The sequence below is a fragment of the Typopeltis vanoorti genome, chromosome 5, assembly GCF_054136105.1.
Source record: "Typopeltis vanoorti isolate ZY-2024b chromosome 5, IOZ_Tvanoo_1.0, whole genome shotgun sequence".
In the NCBI taxonomy this organism is placed as follows: Eukaryota; Metazoa; Arthropoda; class Arachnida; order Uropygi; family Thelyphonidae; genus Typopeltis; species Typopeltis vanoorti.
This window is the reverse complement of record NC_143553.1, coordinates 37,278,537-37,305,195: the sequence shown is the minus strand read 5'-3', so window position 1 is coordinate 37,305,195 and position 26,659 is coordinate 37,278,537. Positions and strand designations below refer to the sequence as shown.

The following is a 26,659-nucleotide window of genomic DNA, read 5'->3' as shown; positions in this document are numbered from 1 at the left end:
TTTTTGCTTTCTTGGGGGTAGGTGAAGACGGATGCTTCCATTCACTGCTTTGTTGTTTCATTGTAGGATCATAGTGATACAACCAAGCTTCATCTGCTGTAATGATGCGTTTTAAGACGTTGTTGCCTTCTTGTTCCAGTCTTTCTTTCCATTCTGTGCACACGTCCACTCGATGCTGCATTTGCTCCGGTGTCAAGAGTTTGGGAATCCATCGGGTGCAAACACGTTTCAGTCCCAAATGTTCAGCCATAATTGAGTGAACACTTCCCACAGAAATATTCAGGACAACATGCAGCTGGCGTACTGTGATTCTGTGATCCTCCTTAATGATAACTGCTGCTGTGTTGATCATTGTCTCTGTGATGGACGTTGAAGGTCTTCCCTCATGTTCAAGATCTTCCACATTTTGCCTTCCTTTCTTAAAAGTTTTATGCCAGCGAAAAACACTTGCCCTCGACACTGCTTCATCGGAAAGATCCGCATATCATGTTAAAAGTGTCCGATGCCGATTTTTGCAAATGCACACAAAATTTAATCGCATAAGGATGCTTCCATTTCGACGACTGGTCGCGGTTGTAAGCGTGCCGAAACAAGCTTGCGTTTAGTCATGTGACACTCTGGCACATCAGCCCGTATTCGCCATCTATCAACCTCTTTTGTTAATACAGACAGCAACATTTCTTTATTCCACAGAAATTAATATTGTGATGAGTGGTTTCGTGACAGTAAAATTAGTCTTATTACTTATTGAACAGCCCTCGTATAGATATACAGTCATCCCTCGACTTACGTCCAGGTTCCGTTCCATCAGGCAGGACGTAAATCGAATCGAGTCGATACATTAAATCAACAGAGTTATAAGGTTAGGGACTTAACAGTAATAAGTATACTGTCATTTTAATTTTTAAACTTATTATAAAACTACTGTGTGTTACTGCCACTATCAAACAGGAGAACAATCACCCAAATCTTCCTCCACAATCACATCTTAATTTCCTTCCCTGTGTGAACGATCAGGCTGTGGCTCTTCTGGTGTAACCTTTGTTTTTTTTTATGAAAATGTCCAATGTGCTTTGCTTATTCCTCTTCTTTTCATCATAAATTTGTTCCTAGCAAGCGAATGCATCATGTACTTTAGTTTCTATTATTAAGTAGTGTTCAACATTGGGGTCCATGTCTTCAGCCATTTTGAGGACATCGCTAACTGCAAAGAACACTTCTGCAAGACCCTTCACTGCAAATTCTTTAACTACCTCTTCCTGTTTCTCTTTTCCTTTTCTCGTTTTTCCTCCAGTTCGACCAATTCTTCAGGGGAAGTTTCTATGAGTTGAATTATGTTGTCATCATTCACTTCAAGATTCAGATTGTTTTCTAGGCCCACCATTATAAACCTCCAAAATCATGCATAAACCTTTCTAATGTCTTTTTCCATATGCCAGTTGTAGATTGAGAGATCACTTCGTCCCAAGCCACAGCAATATTTTTAATAGCATGATAAATATTGAATGAGAGTCTGGTCATTTCCTTCAGTAGCAGAAATGGCTGGTGAAAAAGTTCTCCGTAGATAATAAGCCTTAAACACTGTAAGAACTCCCTGATCCATTGGTTGGATCAATGAAGCAGTGTTTGGAGGAAAAAACATGATCTTGAACTTAGTGAAGATCACCTTTATAAGACGTCAAAGACAGATGACCTGGAGTATTATCTAGAATAAAATTTTAAATTCTACATTTTCTTTATCACAATAGCTTTTTATTTCACTCGCATACCAGTTGTGTTAAATTGTGAATGAATACAATTCACTAAGGATATGCTTGTGTATGCTTGATATAATTAGTGTAAAACTTGTGAATATTCCCGCATAAAATACCTACTCAATTGTATGTTAGACAATGAATTTGTTATATACATGTTTTCTATAAGAATTGATATAAAAGAATTACTTTGTAAATTGCATATAACCAACTGAGATTATAAGGTGAAAGTACGTGGGCAAGACACCGGATTAGTAAGTTGCCTCAAGTGGTCACGTGCACATACGGCACGTGCTGACCTAAGTTTCGGGGAAGACGCTACGAAAAGGCAAGACCCACGAGTGCAAAGGAATAACGTGTTGGGTGAAAATTTAGGGTCACAAGGAGTCCCGGTAGGGGTTGATATAAAAGGGCTGGAAAGCCCCCCCCCCCCCCAAAGGACTTTTGTTGCTTTTCATCTCGAGTCTCGTTGGCCGAAGTCGGGTCGAGATTAGAGGGATCGCGGATTCCAAGCCCTACGATGAACGAATATAGGATTTTCGAAACAATGGGACACTCCCGGAAAATATAATCGCCAGGTAGTGTGCGTTATGGATACAGAATCGCCTCGCGCTAAGAATATATTAGACATAGATGATCAGAATGCAGTCTCCATGAGGATCAACCTAAGCTGACAGGAATTTTAGCCTTGCCATAGAGGGAAGAAAATATTCGGAAGGAAAGGAACCCAAGAATAGAAAGGACAAGCATGAGGAATCCTCGAGTTCGGTATAGTAAATCTTTAATCAAGTAATGTGGAAGAGGAAGATAATTGACCTTCATAAAGTCTTGAGACTCTATCTAAAATTAAGACAGAACTGTGATATTTTAATCGTAGTCAGTGAGCAATATGTGCTATGTATTAAAATTGTACTTGTGTTGATTACTAGTTATGTTTAAGAGCTGTGGAGATGTCTAATCCAGACTGCTTGATTAACATCTAAAGGTCATTATTGGTTTTATAATCTAAGAATGCGAGCTTTGAATCCTTGAACATGATGTTTTGTAGTATTAATTACTGTGTGATGTATATTGATTAATTTTACTTTGTAATCTAGTAGTATAGTGATAACTCAAAGTTCTTTATTCTGTATGATGATCATTATATTAAATAAACCTTTTGCTCTTATTAATTTGGTTGCCTGTGTCTAAGAATCTGATGCACCAGTCATAAATTATTCAGATCTAAGTGGGAGATAATTGTTAATTAAGACCATGACTGCAAACATGGTTAATTATAGAGGGTATTGATAACCGATAACTTAGTATAGAAATATATTAGATTAACCACGTGCATATCTGAAGGTTCACTTCTTGACTGAGAAGCTTTTCCAATCTAAGGGTTCTGGGTGGTACAGCGGAACAAATAAATTTTCCCAAAACTTTAAGAGAAGTTAACCTCGGAAGCTTTGTTATTAAGGAGTTGGCTTAATCTTGAGACAATCTCCTTATAGACTCGCGCGCGTCATAATCTGAGGGGCTGAAGTACGGGTATTCCTTGCTTGGCGTGGTTTTGCTTAACGCGGATTTGATTATTGCGGTAATCCCTTGATATACGTGGCAAAATAATTGATTTAATATAAATATTCTTCCACAATTCAGTGTATAGCTTAGGTCATGAGTAGCTGTGCATTCACATGTTATGAGTGATATTCCGCACTGTTTTTTGCTGTCAGTTTGGTTTAACACATGTTATGTAACGGTTTGTGATATTTGACAATAAACTGTATCTGAGAGATGCTGCAACCTCCAGAAGAAAAAAAAAAAAGCTAAACCATACTATTATGGTTTTTTTTTTTTTTATATTTTATTTATTATTTTTTTTTTATTCTTTGTTCAATAATTTTTAGATTGTAACTGAAAATAAACTATCATGTATATATAGAGAGCCAAAGACTTATTTATCATACATGTCCTCTAGGAGATGTGCTTTACATTTATGGAAAGTGATCTAGAGCTCACTCCACCTTTACTACGAGTTGCCCATAAGGTTATTTATGCATGCATCCGCCAAAACTTTTAGTTTCTATATATTCGGCACAAAATTCTAGTAGTTTCTCTATTCGGCTTTGAAATAATGTTGGATTCGATATCCACTTAATTTGTACCATCAGTGTTTTTTTTCTTGTTATCGTAGAATTTATGCCGATAAGAAAAAAAAAACTGCTCAAACGACTCTTGATAAAAAAAAATTGCAGTAAATAATGTAGGTACAAGCTTTTATTAAACATTTACTTTGCATTCATTTTTTATCATTCCTAAAGGAGTACCACATATAACGAATTATTAATACAGTAATCGATCATGGAAGAATTGTAATTTTTACCATTGATTATTACATTTGATTAACGTGATATTGATATATGCAGTAACATTGAGGGATTAATTAACTGCGTTAATTAAGGGATACCTGTATATAATATAATAGTAAGACAAAGACGGATGCAATATAGGCACTGCTGAGATAGGAGAAATTATTCAAGAGATAGTCAAGTAAAGGAGTTAAACCATATTAAGTAAATATTACTTACAAAAAAACTTTCATAACAGTTGATTAAGGCTTCCTCAATTTTTGAGTCATCCACGACTTCTTATTGCTCCAAAAATGAATTGGGAGTGTGCTTCCTAATGTTTTCGAAGATTTGTGGATTCTCACTGTGCCATATTACAAATGGTTTCAGTTTATATAATCAGCCACATTACACGAAACAGAATTGTAAATGGGCATTAAGATCTTTGAAGCAAGGTATAGATTTTAGATTTTTGTGCATGAATGTCTGCTCGGTCATTTTTTTCTGAAACAAGGACGTCTCATCCATATTAAATATTTGCTGTGGCAATTAATTCTCCTCCATAATAATTTTATCCAATTTTACCACAAACTCCTTGGCAGCCTTCTCAGCACTTACAGATTACCATACATTTTCACATTTATGTTTACATTATGCAGTGCAAAAAGCTGCTTGAATTTCATGAACCAACTGGAAGAAGCGTTGAATTTGTAGTCATAATTGGATTTTGCTTTCTCCTTCAACATGTTGAAGAGACTTAGTGCCTTAGCAGTTATGGTAACAGTGCTAAGGGGTATGCTCTTTTTTTACCGATAGGACCTTGTCTTTGCTTCGTCGTTATCGTTGATTTAATCGAAGCAGATCCTTTCACATCCTCTACGATTTTAGCCTTATTTTTCAAAATAGTCATCACTGTAGAACGAGACCATCCAAGATCATGTGTGATCACAGTGACGGGCTTACCAGTTTCATGTTGCTTTATAACTTGCAACTTTGTTTCAAGATCAATTGCTCACCTTTTTTTCCTGTGATTTTTTGATTGTGTGTGTAGGGGCCATATTGCATAAAACATCGTGAAATAACTAACAATAAATACACAAATAACCCATTTCTCAAACACAAAATCAACATAGGAACTGTTGAAGACACCTGCCGAGGGAGGTTGCCACTGAAAGCGCTGTTGCCACTATGCATGCATTACCTTACGCTCGCTTCCATCCTGTTCGAAAGTATAGTCGAAAATGTTATTTATTCCCTTATGGGATCATGAACGTATCTTCGAAAGGACGTAACTCGAACGTTCATCAATTAACCCATCAATTACAATCCCACCAACTCTCAAATTAGAAAACTTCACAGGCTCCTTAAGAGAGTCACTTCTTGGCCTGTAGAAGTTACCAACAGATTAAAGCCATTTAACTTTATATCCCCCCCCCCCCCCCCCCGTATTTACAGACTCCCAAAAATACATAAAGAAAATGTGCCATTACGTCCCATAGTGGATGGCATTGATTCCCCCACATACAAATTAGCAAAACATTTGGCTAAAGAGCTCACACGTTATACTGGCAACACACCATCACACATAAAAAACTCAGCCCATTTCAAAGCCAGTATAGAAAACCTTACACTCCAACACACTGACATAATGGTCAGCTTTGACATCTCCTCTTTATTCATAAATGTCCCACTCAAGGAAACTTTAGAGCTAATCCAAGCTAAATTTTCTCCCGATATCTCAGCCTTATTTCAGTTAACAATTATCTCGGGCTATTTCGTTTGGCAGGAAAAATTCTACAAACAAATAGAAGGGACAGCCATGGGTTCACCACTCTCACCACCCTTGGCCAATTTCTTTATGGAGACCTTTGAAGAAAAAGCCTTAGCCTCTGCCCCACAAAAACCAACCATATGGCTTCGCTGCGTTGATGATGTGTTTGCTATTTGGCCACATGGCTCTGAAACACTTCTATCCTTCTTAACACATTTAAACGACCAACACCCCAGAATCAAATTCACCCTGGAAAAAGAGGAAAAAAACAGCCTCCCTTTCCTAGACACACTAGTCACCCGCCAGCCTAATGGAACCTTGGTTTTCTCAGTGTACAGAAAACCCATACAGGCAGATACATTCACCAACAATCCCACCACCACCCCTCACAACAATATGGAGTAGTGAAAACACTATACAACAGGGCTAAACTAATCTGTTCAAACGGGTTGGCCCTAAACACTGAACTAAATCACATCCTCAACACTTTCTCAGACAATGGCTACCCCCCCCCCCCCCAAAAAAAAATCCAAAAAGTATTACAACCTACAGACCACAACCCTCCCTCCCTCCCCTCCACAACAAAGCTTACTCTATCCATCACCATTCCATACATCCGAGGCACCTCGGAAAAAATTACCAAAATCTTAAAAAGCATGACCTGACCTCCTGTTACAAACCTTACAGAAAATTGGCATCCCTTATCTGCTCCACTAAAGACCAACCACTTCCCCTAGACCTACCCGATGTATACCAGGTCCCATGCAGTTGTAAACTGTCTTACTTTGGCCAAACAGGCAGGAGAGCGAATATCAGAATTTCTGAACACAAGGACTACATCTGGTTTCACAAGTACAGCCATTCTGGTCTTGCAGACCATGCTCTGGATACACGCCACAGAATACGGTGGGAGAAAGCTACAGTAATACACTGTAGCAAATACAAATTCGAAAGACTATTTATGGAATCAGCCTCAGCCCTAAGAAATTCTCCAAACCTCAACAAATTTGGTTGTATGCGATTGCCCTAAATTTGGGAGGCTTACATCAGCAGACCTTCAGCCCAACGGCCAAGAACACCTACTTAGCCTGCTAGAGGGCACCATCAGGACTTTTAGGAGAACAATAGCTTCATCTCTTCATTCCCAGTTACTGTGTTTGTAGTGCCTTTTATTTTTTTTTTTGTAAGTTCCTTTAGAAGATGGCAACGTGACGTTGCCAAAATATTGGAAAATATTTATTAAAGTATAATTTAATTTATATCCTTAACTACGTTGTTCATTTCCTTAAGTGTTTTAATAATGCATAACCAATGTATAAGCCTGTCTACGAGAATTCTGTTAAGGTCATCTTTGTTTTCAGCATGCGTCTATTCCAATATTTTGTAAAATCATCAAATATTGGAATAGACATGAATGTTTCAGGTGATTTTAATGTTTTCTTAACTATCACCTTAGTATAAGAGGATTTTAGGGGGGGGGTGGTATTGACTAACTTCCTTTACTTCCACTGTTGACATGCAAGGAGCAGGATGGTGATCTCCCTGGTAGTTATTGCATATTTCAACACATTCTGCTTTCTTGGCAGAACAAGAATTATCATGTTCTTTACTCCTATATCAGGCAGTTTGAGCGTGCCTGTACTTCTGGCATTTAAAGCACATCTGGGAATTAGGGATGTACAACCTATCAGGACAGTTGAGATAACCTGCTTTTGCAGATGGAGGTTTGGGTGTATCGAAAGTCAAGATGTTTCTGGTTGGTGACCATCCATAACTGCATCTTAAAAAGAAAGGATCAGAAAGAATATTTTCCCATGATTTTGGTTGAGCTACATAAAAGTATGGAAAGAAATGAATAAAAAAAATCTCCACAAAATAATTTCTTTAGTACTAAGTATGTCCTGAGTATTGGAAAAAAATTTGTAATTACAATGTAAGAGTAGAGACCATTAAAGGCTTCAAATCATGTTCCATTGAAAAGAAAAGAGACATTTACATTTTTAACTGTACATCTTACTTCTTGCAGTCTTATTTCTTGCTTTATTTGACTTGACAAATAAGACCAATATGTTTTAGTTGCGTATTATGTAATTAAGTAAATTGCACATTGTCTATGTATATGCTTTTAAATTTATGTTAGTGCTGAAATAACATTAACAAAATGATAATGCCATATATATAATACACAGGAAGAAGAAAATAAAAGGAAAAGAATAACTTCAGATGGAGATCAACAGTCAAAGTCTAAAAAGCGAAGAACTCGTATGGAAGAGAATCAGACTTAAGTTATATACAAATTTGGATTCAATTTCCATTATTAATATTCAGTAAAAGATATTTGTAGAGTGAAATTGTCATAGATATGTAATGGCAAAAGATCAACTTCATCAAAGGACAATTTGTAACATTCCAATCATTAAATTTCTCTTTTATGAAAATGTTTTTTATGGGAGTTTTCTTGGATTTAATTATGTATTTTTAGTATATTATTATAGTTTTTGGTGTAATTATTATACTACAGCATTTTATAACATAATTGCAGAAATATTATTAGTTTTTACTACTCTTAAGAATGGCATCTAAAGCTCAAATTCTTAGAGGAGAGCACTTGTTTTGATAAACAAAAATACTACTGCAGTGACGATAATAATTTATGTCAACTTATCTGAGGATAAGTTGACATTATAAATATTATCAATTAAAAGAAATTATTAGAAAGTCGACCAGAGAATTGGAAAAATATTTGTTTAAACTTAGATACAACAAGAAAAAAGATCAGAACAGGCAGGAAAGTACTGTGGTTGGTTATCATAATATTAATAACAACAAGGTAAGTCAGTTAAAATCTAAGAAAAAAGAGGTGATATGGTATGGAGACTCGATCTTAAAATTTGCGCTTGCTGATGGAATCACCACTTCTAGTTTTCCAGGTAAAAAAATTAAAAATATGACAAATGAAAAGTAAAAGAGATGGTGGTTCTTGTAGGTACTAATAATTTAAGTAGTGACAAATATAGTATGAAAGAGGATATATTAAAGGTCTATTGGACCTTTATGACAGTATAGTTAAGGACGGCAATGATGGCAAATCATTTCGCATGCAGGCTATGTAGACGAAATGGATGCAAATTTTTAGATGTGGGAGAGAACACAGGGGCGTCCATGGAAGTTAAATTTATTTGCAGTCAAGAAAGGAATAAGAGCTAAATTCTTCTCCCAGAGAGCAGTGAGTGACTGGAATAGTTTGCCTTTAGGGGTAGTGAAGTGCATCTAGTGTGAATGAATTTAAGGGAAGGTATGACAGCTGGTTTGGGTAATTTATAGACTCCCTCGATGGATCCTTGATTCCTTGGAGGTCGCTAATGATAATAATTTCGGGGGGGGGGGGGGGATTGAAAAACATGTTCTTAACATTCGTTAAGAAATAGAGGCAAATAAATATTTCTCTTGTATAAATATTTAACTGTAGTTGAGATTTTGATTATTCAAACACAAAATTTAATTTCAAACATTTTATAGAAAGAATACTATTCTTCTTCCTTCTTGTAATTTTTTTTTGTAATGTGATATAATTAAAACATTAACAGACCCATTACTCAGTAACTGAAATGATTTTATCATGAAGTAGTATGCTTGAACCTCAAAGCATGGAACAATTCAGGTTCTTTTAAACTTGGCATGTAATATCCCTTGTTACAATTCTCTGCTTTACAACAGTCAGCCAATACAATGCTTTTCATTTATGACCAGTGTTTATATTTTAGTGACTTGCTTCATCTTTGTATGTCAATGTTAATTATTAACTATTTATAACTATTATTTAAATTTATTGTTAATAACAGCAGATAAAATTCAAAGGGTACTGTTGCTTCCAGTTACATTACATAGTAAATTTAATAATTATTAATTATTAGGGGGTGCTTAAGGGTCAAAGCTGTATAACTGATAGGAGACCTCCACATAGCCTTTAAAGGAATGCGGAGAACCGACCAGGGCTTCTGACCTAATGTCCAATCCTCACCTCGTGGTACACCCCGTTGGGTATCTACTTGGATACTGAACGAACCAGGATGGGCTGGCAGTTTGGGATTTAGCCGACCAAATTGTATTCCTATTGGTTAAACCAAAATACAAAATGATGGTACAACATGACAAAATTTCATGCCGGGGCGTCACCCGGTTAAACAAGGCCCCCGTTGTTTTCGCCACGGAACCAGGGCAAACAGCGAAAAGTCAGCTACTGGAACAAAAATCTGAAAACACACCCCAACTCAACATCACCAGAGTTAAAGATCAGTACTATCAACATAAGAAGCCTGAATGGCAAAGAAATGGAGCTAGCGGATGAATCAGATAAGTATCAGATCGATATAATAGGGGTGACGGAAACAAAAAAGACAAAACTGGTGAGATCTTTCTGAGCAATAAATACAAAATGTTATATATTCAGGCAATGACAATCAAGGAAAGGAGTAGCAGCCTTTTCGAGGCTCATCTTCTTGAATGGCAGGCAGTCTCGAGTAGAGTGATTTGGGCAAATATCAGAATGGGGAACTGGACAATGAGACTTATTTGTGCCTATGGTCCCACAGAAGGTTCAACGTAGAAGTGGAGAAATTTTTTGAGGCTCTAGAGAAAGCTACTGACACAATGAAAAAGGAAGAGTTGGTACTTGTTGGGGATCTAAATAGCAGAATAGGAATGATTGTCAGACAAAAATATTTTGGGAAAATTTGGAGAAAAAAAGCAAAGTTAATAATAATGGCAAATACCTGTTGGATTTCTGCTCAGGACATGGACTGGTTATTACTAATACCATGTTCAAACATAAAAATGTTCACAAATTCACATGGAGAGAAGAAGCAAGGAATAAGAAAAGTCTCATTGACTATGTTATTGTTGATAGTGATGTTTTCTCCCTGGTGCAGGACACCAGAGTGTACAGAGGATTTGAAATTGGAAGCGATCACTATTTAGTCTTGAGCAAGATAAAATTGAATTTCATATAGAAAAGAACACGTAAGAAAGTTTTAAAGTGAATAAAAGTTGAGCAACTCTCAGATGTGAACTGTAGACTAAAATACACAAATATTATTGAAGAAAAAATGAAAGAGTTTGAGAACAGGAACCAAATCTTGGAGATTCAGTGGCAAGCCTTGAAGAAAACCCTGATTGATTCAGTCAGAGAGGCGTGTGGTGAGGTTGTCTGCAAGGATAGAAAAATCAGAACTCCATGGTGGACACAGGAAGTTAAATAGGCAGTGAAGGAAAAGAAGAAAGCATATCAAAAGTTCCTGGCATATAAGTCAGCTTGTGCTCTTAGAGATTACAGAGACAAATGTAAGAAAGCTAAACAGTGTGTAAAACTATCTAAACAAAAGTCATGGGAGAACTTTGGCAAGAACATAGAAAATAAATATCAAGAAAGTGGCAAAATATTCTGGAGGTTGTTGAAGAAGCTTAGAAATGGAGGAAAGAGTGCTGTAAAAGGAGTTAGAGATGATAAAGGTGACATGAAAATGGGAGAAAAAAAAAATATCCTTAAAGTATGGAGTAATTACTTTGAAAATTTGCTAAATGAAAGAAGCAGTGATGACAGCACAGTGATAAAAAAAAAACACTGACCAGGCATGCAGTCAGGAATCTATATCAAGGCTTGAAATGTAGAAAGGCACCAGGAGTAGATGATATTCGACCAGAAATGCTGAAGTATGTTGGTATAAAAGTCTTACAGTGGCTGCACTGCATAGTTCAGAATGCCTGGACAGAGGGACGAATTCCCAATGATTGGAGCAGAGCTCTCATAGTACCCATATATAAAAAGGGAAATAAAACTGAATATGAGATTTACAGAAGTATTTCCCTACTGAGTGTTCCTGGTAAGATATATGCAAGTATACTTGAGGAACGGTTGAGAAGAATTGTGGAAGAAAAGCTTGGTGAAGAACAAGCTGGATTCAGGTCAAATAGAGGCTGTCAGGATCAGATCTTCACTTTACGACAAATAGTGGAGAAATCATGGGAATATAACAAAGATCTGTATTTAGGTTTTGTCGATTTGGAAAAGGCATATGACAAGGTGCCAAGAGAGAAGCTATTCAATATGCTACAGTTACATGGTGTCAATGGGGCATTATATCAAACAATAATTTATCTTTATTTGAGTTAAAAGTCAGCAGTTAGAATTGAAGGAAGTACATGGTTTAATGTTAAATCTGGTGTGAGACAAGGATATACGTTATTCCCTCTGTTATTCATTGACAGTTTATTTTTCACTTGGTCAGACTATAATAAATTTAGTTTAATCCTTTATCCAAGTGAGTGCAAACCAAGTTTGCGCCTGAAAGTAGCTTCAGGACTGGGGTAAAGTGGTACAACACCGGGCAACTCCTTGCAAAGGTGGAGCAACCTACCAACACTCCTATCTCAGTATCTCCCATAATGCAAAACACATCTCCTTGTGGATATGTATAATGTTATGCATTAAGGGAAGGGCCACTACTCAGACTAGTTTTTAGAATTTCCAGACTAGAATAGGAGGAGATGACCTTGCTAATGTCTTGGTATCTCCACTTGGGCCTGGCTCCCACTGAAGAGACCGCAATAAAGGTCGAAACTAGTCTGGGTAGTGGCCCTTACCTTAATGCATAACATTATACATATCCGCAAGGAGATGTGTTTTGCATTATGGGAGATACTGAGATAGGAGTGTTGGCAGCTTTCTCCACCTTTGCAAGGAGTTACCCGGTGTTGTACCACTTTACCCCAGTCCTGAAGATACTTTCAGGCGCAAACTTGATTTGCACACACTTGGATAAAGGATTAAACTAAATTTATTATAGTCTGACTAAGTGAAAAATAAACTTTCAACATCTTTCTCTAATTCCAGAGTAATTTAATAAAAAGGTGGCACACTGTTTGCTCCTCTAGGAGGAGATGACCTTGCTAATTCCTTGGTATCTTCACTTGGGTCATGGCCCTTCCCTTAATGCATAACATTATACATATCCGCAAGGAGATGTGTTTCGCATTATGGGAGATACTGAGATAGGAGTGTTGGTAGCTTGCTCCACCTTTGCAAGGATTTCCCCCGTGTTGTACCACTTTACCCTAGTCCTGAAGATATTTTCAGGCACAAACTTGGTTTGCAGACACTTGGATAAAGGATTAAACTAAATTTATTATTACCCTCTGTTATTCATTATCTATATGGATCACATTATGAAGGAAAGTGGTATTAAACATGATATCAAAATTGGAGATGTTAATGTCAGCTCTTTGCTTTATGCGGGCGATGTTATACTTCTAAATAAATCCAATACAAGTCTGCAAGATTCCCTGACTAAAGTGAATAACTGTTGTAATAGATATGGTATGAAGGTTAGCAATAAAAAGACAAAGACAATGAAAATAGGCAGAATCATTGAAAAAGTCAACTGTTTTGTGAAAGGGAAACCTGTGGAACAAGTAAAACATTTCAGCTACTTAGGCACGATTTTTAGTGAAGATGGTAAATTAAATATGGAAATAGACAACAGAATCAACAAAGCTGGTATGGTAGGAAGTCAAATGAATAAATTCATATGGAATAAGAGAGAAATTAGTTGGAACACTAAATTAGCTGTATACAAGACAGTGTTCAAACCAATTTTAACTTATGGATCTGAGAGCTGGGTCAGAAGTAAAACACTTGACCAAAGACTAGAGACCGCAGATATGAGAGTCCTGAGAAAGATTAGAGGCGTGAACAGATGGCATCAATGGCAGTATCATATTAAAAACAAGGATATTAGGAAAGAACTTGACATTGTCAGCATCCAGGAAAGCTGGGTCAAAAGTAAAACACTTGACCAAAGACTAGAGACCACAGATATGAGAGTCCTGAGAAAGATTATAGGCATGAACAGATGGCATCAATGGCAATATCATATTAAAAACGAGAATATTAGTCAAGAACTTGACATTGTCTGCATCCAGGAATGCATTAGCAGAGCTAATCTCAGATGGTATGGTCACTTAAACAGAATGGGCGAGGAAAGATTAGCAAAACAAGTGTTCTCTGTCAGGTTGGCAGGAAAATGACCCAGAGGAAGACCAAGATATAGATGGATCGATACGGTACAAAATGCCTTAGACGATAGAAATATAAGATCTGGTAATGTTGGAGTCTTGACAAGTAACAGACTGATTTGGAGGAAAATTGTAGATAGGAAGTTAGTAATGATGTAAATTTTTCATGTAGTACTATCATATCCTGTACACCCCTTGAGGGTACATGGCAAGAATTTGATGATGATGAATAATTATTAAATTTAGTGACAGTGCATGAAATGCTGCACTGTCACTAAATTTAATAATTGATTGGCCACAGGCTAAACTTACCTTGCACTACAGTTGTTATATATAAGATAAAGTTTTAAGTGAAGTTAAAAGTGCTACATTAGTTAATACTGCAGTTATTTGTAAATGTCACAATCTTGTAATGAAATGACCAAACTGGTTGGCCTGTAACTTATGCCAAGATATTCAGAATACTTTTTAGTTTATTCTTTTCTATTTCACATAAATAAATGCTTTATTTACATCACTTTATGCACATATATGACTGCTTAAAAATGTTATTAAACCATTATATGTATCTAAAAGTACGGGGAAGCAGTGATTCACTGTATGAGCAGGGTATGCCTCTATAAAGAAAACACAAATCGTTAGCTTATGAATTTCCTGATCCTTTTACAAGAAATGCATCTCCACTTAAGAAACTTACAGATTTTGCTTTTAAAGTTAAACATCTCTTATTAACAACAAATCATATCTATGTACTGGAGTAATGAACATTATTCATATGCAAAAAATACAGTGGCACATAATTGTAACTAGGTGTTATGTAGGTGCACAATATTAATGTAATGTAATTAATTGTAATGTTGGTGCACAAACCTCTAGACAATTCATAAAACTAAAGTAAAACAAATATAAATGATTTTTTTTTTTAATGCAATTCCATTTCCATACATAAAAGTTGTAAACCTATAGTACGTTTAGTACAAGTGGATAGGCTATGGATTGTTTTTAAATTAATGTTTATATTTTTCTAGTATTTATTACTTAGTTCAGAAACTGATGCACTTCAAACATTTTAGTGATTCTTCCCCTCTGATTAGCAGTTGGTTAGTTGCCAAATATTTGAAAAATAAATTTACTATACACATTCAGCATAAGTTTTGGCAGAGTATACATAACCATCTTTTGTTAGCTAGGCCATCCAGTGATATCTGGTTATAAGTTACTCTGTTGACAAAATAAACATCTTTTTTTTTAAAAAATGTAATTGTTTAGATTTTATAAGTTAGTAATAAAATGCAGATTCATTTTTTCTTTGGTTCCTGGTGAGATGAGGAAAATATTATGCAGTAAATGGCATATTAGTTGATAACACATGCCCTCATAGTGCAAGCACCTGTACTAAGACTGAGGAACTCTGCTGGGAAAAGCTTCCATATCCTCCTTACTCTCCTGATCTTGCACTTTTACTTATTTCGAAGTTTGCAACATTTCATGAATGAAAAAACAATACAATTCAATCCTTTTAAATAAAGGTAGATTGGCAAGTTTCGTATGATGGTTGAAGGTTTTCTACCTGACAACTCTATCTTCTGCATGGTTTTTGATCACTCAAAAAAATAAAAACCAGCCAAAGAATATATGCAATTTACAGAAAAAATTACATTATTACAACGAAGACCCCATTATACTGGTTTCATAAGATGTTTACATTATTAGTTTATTCAGAAGTTGAATTATATTAATGGCATATGTGTGATCAGCTGTTCTTAGGATGAATGAAGAAATCATTAAAGTCAGAAATATGGTGAAATTTTTCACTGATTGGAGTTTCGTATATGCGTTGAGTTAGGCCTAATTTACACATGTATGATGATTACCATTGTATTACTGGTGAAGACATAACAATTTAGGTGCTAGTGGTATTTTTACAACTTGTTATTGGTTGAATTAAAAAAAAAAAATTACTAGATTATGAAGATGGATGCTCAGCAGATCTATTTAAAAAGGAATAATCACCATATCAGTGTATTAACTGCTTTTAATGAATTACTTTTTAGTGAAACTTTTGTAGATGTGACTATAGTATGTGAAGCTAAGAGACTTAAGGCACACAAAATAGTGCTGTCTGTCTGCAGCCCTTTCTTTTATGGCATATTTCTTGAAAACTTGTGTAAACATCCAGTTGTTATTCTCAAAGATATAAAATACACAGATTTAAAAATGATAATAGATTTTATGTACAAGGGTGAAGTGATCATTCCACAGGACCAACTTTCTATGCCAGTTAGTGCTGCTAAAAGTCTGAATTTGAGATCTGTACAAAGGTTGCACACTGGGATACTTCCAGTATTGATATTCAGGAAAAGAGTAAACATGATTCAAGTAACCAGGCCTTGTTACTTGCTGAGGTGCAACCAAAAAAACACAGCACAGAATTGCCACTGTTAATGTTAATTAAGAGGAAGACCTTGGAGTAGATATCTTCATAACAGTAGCGGCATGAACACCAGTATATCCTCAAGAATAAATGAACTAGACACACCAAAAGATAATATAATAATAATGTTATTCCAAGCAAAATAACAGGCCAATAAAGTGGATACACTTAATGGATAATCAGGAACTGATTATCCATTAAGTGAGGTTTCTGTTTCTCATTCAAATGTATATCTTAGTCCAACTCAGAACTCACTTCCATCTGTGCAAAGTTCAATGTTGAAAAAAGGATTGCAACAAAGTGAAGATATAGAAATGGAAGAATCACAGAACTCACCCAAATAACATAGAATCAGTGCCAAATGGAGATAGCCAGATATTAGTTCCTTGTTCTGTATCACCTGAATTATCTACTTCTTGTCAAGTTGCACAAAGTATGATAAAAGATATCGAACGTGGTGTCTCAATCTTATTACCTAGAGGTCTAGTTTTGCCTTTTGCCAGTTCTTCACATCAAGATGGTAGTAGTTCCATGATAATGTCTTGGGATCTTGTTATTCCAAGCATTCACAAAATACATGATCAGCAGCATCCACAACAAGATCAGAATGTCGCTCAGGAGAAGATACAAGAGTCAATTAATTATCCTTGAATAAACTTGTCAGAACATCAGTGTGAGGACTGCTGCACAACCAAAAATAACCAAAGGTATAGTAGTATGAAACTACATGAAAATATCAGACATGAATCTTCCTGTTATATATTGGATTCAAGCATGAAAGCAGAACTGATGATGATAAGGCAAGAGATGAAGAATGAAAAATTAAAAGAATTACGGACATACATGGAAGAATGAAAAAGAGTGGAAGGAAAGATGTAAAGAATGGTTCGAGAGTGGCTCTGCTCTCTATGGAGATCCCATTATTAGAGGCGTGGTGAATGAGAAGGTGCATAAGGATTGTTTTCCTGGTGGTAGAATGAGAAGAGTGATTGAAGCATTGGACATCAATAAGAGAGCAAGAGTTGGTGGTGGTAGTAGGGATGAATGATTTGGATGGGAACAAGGAAAATGTCATTTTGGATATAAGGAGAGTAAAAGAAAACAGTGTGTGGTAGCAAAGGTAGTCAGTGTGTTGCCAAGGTATGATAGTGATGAATTGAGGAGGCAGGTAAAGATTATGAACGATATGTTAATACAGTTATGTGGGGAGAAAGGAGTGCATTTTGTGAATGTGTGTGATGGATGGAACTGTATAAAGAAGATGGGCTGCATTTAAATGGTTTTGGTATGAGTAGGCTGGAGAAGATTGTTGCTGGCAGGAGAGGTAATGACTGTAATGAATAGATCTGAGGTGGTGCAAGGTGATAGGAAAGAGCAAAAAAGCAGGATAGGGAGAGGTAGTTGGGTGAGTCACTTGCAAATGGAGAGGTGAATATCATGAATGAAGTAAATGAGAGAGTGGAAGCACAACACAAACAGGGTAACGGGAGGAAGGTGGATGAGGAGACACTTTATGAAAGAAGTGGATGCTGGATTCAGAGGTGAATGTGCAATAAAAGATGGAGATGGCCTGCGACAGGTGGGAAGAGTTTGGGTGTGAGGAAAGTTGTAGAATTTATGGTAATATAGAGGAAGGAATTTGGAAAGCTATTGACGAGTCACATCAGAGAAGTGATCCTCATAGGACTTGTGCCAGAAATGATTTCTTATATTTGTTTACTATTGCCAGAAGTATTAGAAATAAGAGAAACGAAATTGTTCCATTGCTTGAATTTATTTGTCCCAAAATTGTTGGTATAAGAGAGACATGGTTAGATGATGAAGATATCCTGACACAAATAGAGATGAATGGATATGATATTTTTCGTGAAGGCAGACAGGGAAGAAAGAGAAAAGTACTGTTGATGGTAGCAGATGAGCTATGCCCATCTAAGGTGGATTTCCAAGGTGCAAATAGTGGCCATGGTTTTGAGACAGTATGAGGTGGAGGTAAACAGCATGAAATATGGAGGGTAATACAAAGGAAATGTATAGGCAAAGTGGCCTAGCTAGCAAGAAATGAGTGATCATTAGGGGGTGACTTTAATTATGGTAATATAGACAGTAATCAAGAGATTGTATCTGTGGGCAAAGAAAATGAATTTCTGGAGTTTTTTGAAAGATAGTTACCTTACGCAGCACATTAGAAGTGGATCAAGAGTATTGGATTTGATCATCTCATCAGATGATGTTATTATAAATGGGATGTCAAATATTTCACCAGTTGGTGAGAGTCACAGGGTCACCGATCATTTGAAGACATCTGTTAGAAAGGGATATATGTGGAATTATAAGACGGGTAATTATGAAAAGCTCAGGAAACAGCTTGTGGTAATAAATTGGAAAGAGAACGGGATGGAAAGGATACCACTGCTGCTTGGGCCCTACTCAAAAACTATTTGGTGGAGGCAATATCAGAATGTATTCCAAAGCTTAAGAGAGTAAATAGAGCAGATGTGAAATGGATGAATCAAGAGATAAGGTATGCATTCTGGAAGAGACACAAGATGAGTAGTTATAACAACCAGTGGCATGAGAAGTACAAAGAGCAGGTGAGGAAGATGACTTGCTTGATAAAGGTAGCAAAAGTGTTACTATGAGCAGCAGTTAGCTAATGTGGGCAAAAAAAAATCATAAGGAAGTTTTTTCGATACGTGGCTAGTAGAAGAAAGAATGATTATGGTAGGATGGGACTGATTGGTGAAAATGGAGGAAAGATAACTGCCGCAGAGGATATAGTTGAAATATTTAATGAGCAATTTATAAAGGTATTTCATTCTTATGAATGTGACATCATGCAGAATTTGAAAGCAGTGGGGGAGGAGGAAGTGTTAGTAAGTGAACAGGAGGTATATGTGGAATTGAATAGACTTGAAGTAAATAAGGCTGTGGGACTTGATGCTATTTCACTGTGTTTCAGGGAATGTTGCAGAGAGTTAACAACAGCTTTATATATCTTTTCAACACGAGTCTTGCACTGGATCAAGTTCCAAGGAAGGTGATAAGAGTAGGGCTTAGAGAAGTTAGTTAGGACCAAGATTCAGAATTGGATTGACAACAGAAAAATACTCTTTGGCAGCCAGCATGGATTTGTAATTAATTTGCAATCTGCTTGCTTTTATAATAAAGTGACAAATGCACTGGATAAGGATGTTGCTTATACACTGGTATATTTAGATTTTTCAAAGATTCGATAAATTGCCACATAACAAGCTGGTAATTAAAATGGAACAGATGGGGCTGAATGGTAGATTAGTTTGCTAGATTGGATTGGTCATCTGATAAGTATCAGCGAGTTGTCTGTAGAGGAGCAATATCCCAGAAGAGGAAAGTCACTAGTGGTGTACTTCCAATGGTACGTTTCCGATCCATTGCTGTTTAATTTGTATGTAAATGATATTGGGAGAGGTCTGAATGGTGATATGCAGTTGTTTGCAGATCATGCAAAGTTGGGGGAGACTATCAGGAGTAGAGCAGATGCTATAGCTTTTGCGAGAGGACTTGAACACACGGTAAATGAGTGGGAGATGTCAATTCAATGTCGCAAAGCGTAAGGTTTTAAAATTTGTAAAACAGAGATGGCATGTAGAGTACAATAAATGTAAATATCTTAGAAGAGGTAGAGGAGATGAGAGATCTGGGATTATTATAGACAAAGACCTAAAATTTCGGGGACATGTTAATAAAATTGTGAGGACAACATAGCGGATAATGGGAATCGTGTGGAGGGTACTGACTTGTCGAAGTAAGGATGTTATGGTTCTCTTGTATAAGGCTTTGATCAGGCCACATATGGATTACTGCACACAGATTTAGTCATCTGGTTTTCAAAAGAATGAAGATATATCGGAAAAGGTTCAGAGCCAATTGACTAAGGTGGTCTCAGGAATGCTGAGTGAGAAGACAGATTGACAAAATTTTCAGAAATTGGGGATACTAGGAGGAGAGGTATATGATTGAGACATACATGCTGTTAAGAGGTTATCACTATATTAGTGTCGGGAAGGTTTTTCATAGAATGGGTGAAGATAGGAAAAAAGAGGTCATCCCTGGAAGCTGAATAAGGAGTGTGTGAGCAAGGAGGTGAGGATCAGGTTTTTTGCATGGAGAGTGGTGAGCAATTGGAATGCATTACCCAAGAGTGTGGTGAGCATGGAGACAGTGAACATATTTAAGGCGTGGTATGATAAACTGTGTGTATAACAGTGGACCATGATGAGTCTGACTGCATGGAGGTTTTTTTATAATAATAACCAGAAAGTTGCCAGAGACAAGTTTGTTAAGCTGTATATGCATTGCATTTCATTTTTGTATTGATATTATAAAGTTACCTTTTTTTCCCCCCCTTAAGTGATGCAGTGCAATATATGCATGCACATACAAACAGTTCGCTATAGTGAATTTTTTTTATAATGCATTGCATCTGTGAAGCTTTGAGAGCTCTACTCCAATCATCTGGAATTCGTCCCTCTGTCCAGGCCTTCTGAATTATGCAGAGCAGCCACTGTAAGACTTTTTTTATCTCCATACTTGACCATTTCTGGTCAAATATCATCTACTCTTGCTGCCTTTCCACATTTCTGGCTTTTTCTACTTTGAGTATGGATATGTATTCCTGACTGCATGCCTGGTCAGTGTTTTTTACCACTGTGCTATCCCTGCTTGTTTCATTTAGCAATTTTTCAAAGTAATTACTCCATACTTCAAGGATATCTTTTTCTCCAGTTTTCATATCACCTTTATCATCTCTAATTCCTTTTACAGTCCTCTTTCCTCCATTTCTGAGCTTCTTCAACAACCTCCAGAATATCCTGCCACCTTCTAGGTATTTATTTTATATGTTCTTACCAAAGTCTTCCCATGACTTTTGTTTAGCTAGTTTTACACAGTGTTTAGCTTTCTTACATTTGTCTGTATTCTCTAAAGAGCACAAGTTGACTTATTTCCCAGGAACTTTTGATATTCTTTCTTCTTTTCCTTTACTGTCTCTTTAACTTCTTGTGTCCACCATGGAATTCTGATTTTTCTATCCTTATAGACAAATCATCACATTCCTCTCTGGCTAAATCAATAAATTCTAGTAGCAAGGCTTATAATTTGGTTATACATAACTGGTAATTAGTTTACGGAATTAACAACGCATATAAAGTATATTAATTAAAGGTAACTAATGAATAACTGAATAAGGGAAACGCCACTGTGGTGCTCAATCAAAAGGACTACAAAGGTAAGCTTAATGTTTTAGTACGAGACCGTACTACTTTCCTCCCTATTGAATATAATCCTACCAGCTCTCAGATTAGAACTCTCCACAGACTCCTTAAGAAAGTCACTTCTTGGCCTGTGGAAGTCACGAACAACCTAAAACCTTATAACTCTAGACTCCCCGATTATATGGACTCCCAAAAATACTAAACAAAATGTGCCATTACGTCCCGTAGTGGATGGCATTGATTCCCCCACATATAAATTAGCCAAACATTTAGCCAAAACGCTCGCACGCACGCTATACTGGCAACACACCATCACACAAAAAAAACTCAGCCCACTTTAAAGCCAGTATAGAAAACCTCTCACTCCAATACAGTGACATAATGGTCAGTTTTGACGTCTCCTCCCTATTCACTAATGTCCCACTCAAAGAAACCCTAGAGATCATCCAAGCCAAGTTTCCTCCCGATATCTCAGCCCTATTTCAGTTCACAATGAACTTAGGCTATTTCATTTGGCAAGAAAAGTTCTACAAACAGATAGAGGGGACAGCCATGGGTTCACCACTTTCCCCACCTTTGGCCAATTTCTCTATGGAGACCTTTGAAGAGAAAGCCTTAAACTCCACCCCCACAAAAACCCACTATTTGGCTTCATTACGTGGATGATGTGTTCGCTATTTGGCCACATGGCTCTGAAACACTTCTCTCCTTCTTAACACATTTAAACAACCAACACCCCAGATTACGGTTCACCTTAGAAAAAGAGGAAAACAACACCCTCCCCTTCCTAGACACTTTAATCACTTGCCAGCTTGATGGATCTTTGGTTTTCTCTGTTTACAGAAAACCCACCCATACTGGCAGATACATTCACCAGCAATTCCCCCCCCCCCTCACAACAATACGGGGTTATAAAAACACTATATAACAGGGCAAAATTAATCTGCTCAGATGACAAGGCCCTAACTACTGAACTAAACCACATCCTCAACACTTTCTTAGCCAATGGCTATAACCCCAAAAAAAATCCAAAAAATACTAAAACCAGTAAACAACACCCCCCCCCCTCCACGATACAGATTGCACCAAATCTATCACCATCCCCTACATCCAGGGCACCTCTGAGAAAATAACCAATATCCTCAAAAAATATGACCTTACTTCTTGTTACAGACCATATAAAAAGTTGGCGTCCCTTACCTGCTCTACCAAAGACCAACCACTTCCCCTATACCAGGTCCCTTGCAGCTGCAAATTGTCCTACTTTGGCCAAACAGGCAGAACAGCAAATATCAGGATTTCAGAACACAAAGACTACATCCAGTTTCACCAGTACAGCTGCTCTGGGCTGGCAGACCATGCCTTAGATACCCACCATAGAATTCGTTGGAAGAAAACAAAAATAATACACTGCAGCAAGTTTAAATACGAAAGATTATTCAAGGAATCAGCAGCAGCTTTAAAAAACATTCCTAACCTCAACAAATTTGGGTGCATGAAACTACCCAAATTTGGGAGACTTACATTATGAGAACTTCAACCCAACTGCCAAGACAACCAAATTAGCCCGCTAGAGGGCACCATTAGGACTTTAGGAACAATATTAGTTTCTTGCTTTCTTCCTCATTTGCTTCTGTTAGTGCCTGCGTGCACATACCATATCTTTATATTCCTGAAGATGGCAACGTGACGTTGCCGAAATATAGAAGTTATTCATTAAAGTTACCTTTAATTAATATACTTTATATTACTATTATTACGGGCAACTCCAGGGAGTCATTAGACTCATCGAGGGAGGCCCCAAATCATATTCATCACAACTATTTGACATTCATACAGTATCTATCATACCTCGCCTTAAATTCATTCACTGTCACAGCATCCACCACAGACTCAGGGAGCGCATTCCACTCATTCACTACTCTAAAAGTAAAGAACCCAGCTCTAACACCTTTACTAACCACACTTTTGCCCAGTTTCCATGGATGTCCCCTAGTCCTCCCACAACCAGCCCTGTTCTCAAAAATATCTTCTGAATTAATTTTATAGAAACCCTTCAGTAATTTGAATGTCTCAATCATATCTCCTGTTCTCCGCCTATCAACCAATTTTTGCAACCCACAAATCCTCAACCTGTTCTCATACGGTTCATTCCACAGACCTGCTATCTTCTTGGTCACTCGCCTCTGGATCCTCTCCACCTCCTCCCCATCAAGAAGAAACCTAGGTGACCAAATCTGAGCACAGTAGTCTAGATGGGGTCTTATCAAGGCTCGATACAGAGGAACAATAACCTGCTTGTCTCTGCTTGTCAACGTATTCTTCAGCAACCAAGTCATTTGATGAGCTGTTTTGGTCACTTTTGCAATGTGTCCCCTAAATTTCAATTCCTTATCTACCAACACTCCTAAATCTCGTGCCTCATCAATTTCCTGGAGCACGGTTCCACCAATGCAGTAAACTGCCGCCAATCTTTTCACCCCAAAATGCATAACCTTAAATTTTGCCACATTAAACTGACATCCATTCTCTTTAGCCCAGACCTCCAATCTATCCAAATCATCCTGCAAAATTTTGACGTCATCTGCATTCACTATTGCCCTACCCAACTTCGCATCATCCGCAAACAAATGAACTGTTCCTCTCAGATCATTTCCTATATCATTTATGAACAAATTAAACAGCAGTGGTCCAAGAACAGATCCTTGTGGCACACCACTAGTCACAGGCCGTCTTGTGGACTCTACTCCCGAGTAAACCACTCTCTCTGATATGCATTATATGCATTGTTAATTCCGTAAACTAATTACCAGTTAAATCAATAAATGTTTTCTTCAGGGCTTGCCACTTACTCTCCAAGGTTTGGTTCCTGTTCTCAAACTCTTTCATTTTTTCTTCAATAATGTTTGTGTATGTCTACAGTTCACATCTGAGAGCTACTCAACTTTTATTCATTTTAAGACTTTCTTACATGTACTTCTTTTTAATATGAAATTCATTTTTATTCTGTTCAAGATAAATGGTGATCACTTCCAATTTCAAATCCTCTGTACACTGTAGTGTCCTGCACCAGAGAGAAACACCACTATCAACAATAACATAGTCAATGACACTTTTCTTATTCCTTGCCTCTTCTCTCCATGTGAGTTTGTGCACAGTTTTGTGTTAGTAATAACCAGTCCATGTCCTGATCAGAAATCCAACAGCCGGCATGAAATTCTGTCATGTTGTACCATCATTTTATATTTTGGTTTAAGCCAATAAGAATACAATTTGGTTGGCTAAATCCCAAATTGCCTGTCCATCCTCGTTCATTCAGTATCCAAGTAGATAGCTAACAGGGCGGACCACGAGAAGGTTTGGATTGGACATCAGGTCAGAAGCAGGGTTGGTTCTCTGCATTCCTTTAAAGGCTACGTGGAGGTCTCTTCTCAGTATTATTATATCAGAAATATTCATCATTTAAAGGGGGGAAAATACTGTATACTTGGATGTATTTTATCATGATATTAAAATAAATGCTTGCAGCTTTTTATTTTAAGTTTTCAAGAAAAATGAAGGCTTATCTGCAAAAAAAAAAACAAGATGCCATTTGATTGGGAAAACCACCTAGTTTTAAAGTTGAAACAAGTACATCGATATCTTGTGACATTGATAAATGCCATTATTGGCAAATCCCTATGCGGTATTTAAATGCTTGTTTAAGATTTTTTTAGAACATATCATCACCATTACGTTTGAATTCATCATAACATATTAATAATGGAGTTACTTAATTTAAATTTCTTTATTTAAAAATTTTTCAGCTAAGTTTCATACCATTGTCAATACAATTATAGGAAAACACACAAAAAAAAAGAATTTGATTGAATATACATATACGTGGGTGGTCTGAAAAGTTCCCCGCCTAACAATGAAAAAACAAATTTTTAGTTGAAAAATTATTTTCATTTTTATTTTTCGATGCAATCTTAAGATGAATACATTTATTCCAGCGCTTGCTGTAGCACAATTATCCCACCCTTGCAGTGGTTCTCAGTAAGATCTGCAAAATACCCCTCTACAGCTGCAATCACCTCTTGATTTGAAGAAAAACGCTGACCAGCAAGGAAGATTTTTAGTTTTGGGAAGAGATAGAAGTCAGAGGGAACCAAATCTGGGGAATAGGATGGATGTTCCAACAATTCATAGTGCAGATCCCTTAAATTTCCCATTGTCAAAACACCTTTATGGGCAGGTGCATTGTCCTGATAAAAGATGATTTTTTTTCTTCTGAAAACCAAGTCTTTTCTCACGAATTTTCATCTAGTCTGGTTAAAGCATCGTAATAATATTCCCCGATTATTGTTTTACCTTTTCAAGATAATTAATAAACAAAATGCCTTTAGCATCCCAAAAACACCGTTGCCATGACCTTGTCTTCTTTGGCGCTGAACACGTCCACTCTTTTGACTGCTGTTTGGATTCTGGTGTGTAATGGTGAATCCAAGTCTCATCCATAGTAATAAGTCGATGCACAAAATAAGTTTTCTTATTGTTAAACGCTCCAAGCACTGTTCAGAGATTTTCATTCGAGTGTGTTTTTGATCTGCATGGCACCCATCTTAGACAATGCTTTTTCATTTGCAATTCTTTATGCAAAATGTATCCCACACGTTCTTTTGAAATGCTTGTAGTCTCAGCAATTTCACACACTCTGACTCATCGGTCATCCAATACCATAATATGCACTGATCAATGATTTCTGGTGTTACACATTTTGGACATCCTTCACGTAGCTCATCTTCAAGGCTAGTACTTGAAGATGAGCTACCACTTTTAGACTCAGCAGCCCATTTCTTAATTGTCAAAAATGAAGAAGAGTGCCCATAAACTTTTGTGAACTTCGAATGAATTTCTTTTGCCATTAAACCTTCTTTTACAAAGAATTTTATAACCGCACGATACTGAATTTTATCCATTTCAAGGGATACAGACAACACTTTTGCTTCCAACAGCTGTATAAAAAAACTACTTGATAGAATTACTTTCAATTTAACGTCGACGGA

The 26,659-nt window shown here is 36.9% G+C and overlaps 1 protein-coding gene across 1 annotated transcript in view; it reads left to right on the top strand.

Moving 5' to 3' along the window:
- Brd8 (Bromodomain containing 8) overlaps nucleotides 1–8,297 on the top strand; it is a 575,604-nt gene extending 567,307 nt beyond the window's left edge. Inside the window, exon 19 of the mRNA XM_090393081.1 lies at nucleotides 8,045–8,297. Within this exon, the coding sequence (XP_090249207.1) occupies nucleotides 8,045–8,140 (96 nt within the window). The 3' untranslated portion in view covers nucleotides 8,141–8,297. The remainder of the gene's footprint in view (nucleotides 1–8,044) is intronic.
- The last annotated feature ends 18,362 nt before the right edge of the window (nucleotides 8,298–26,659 follow it).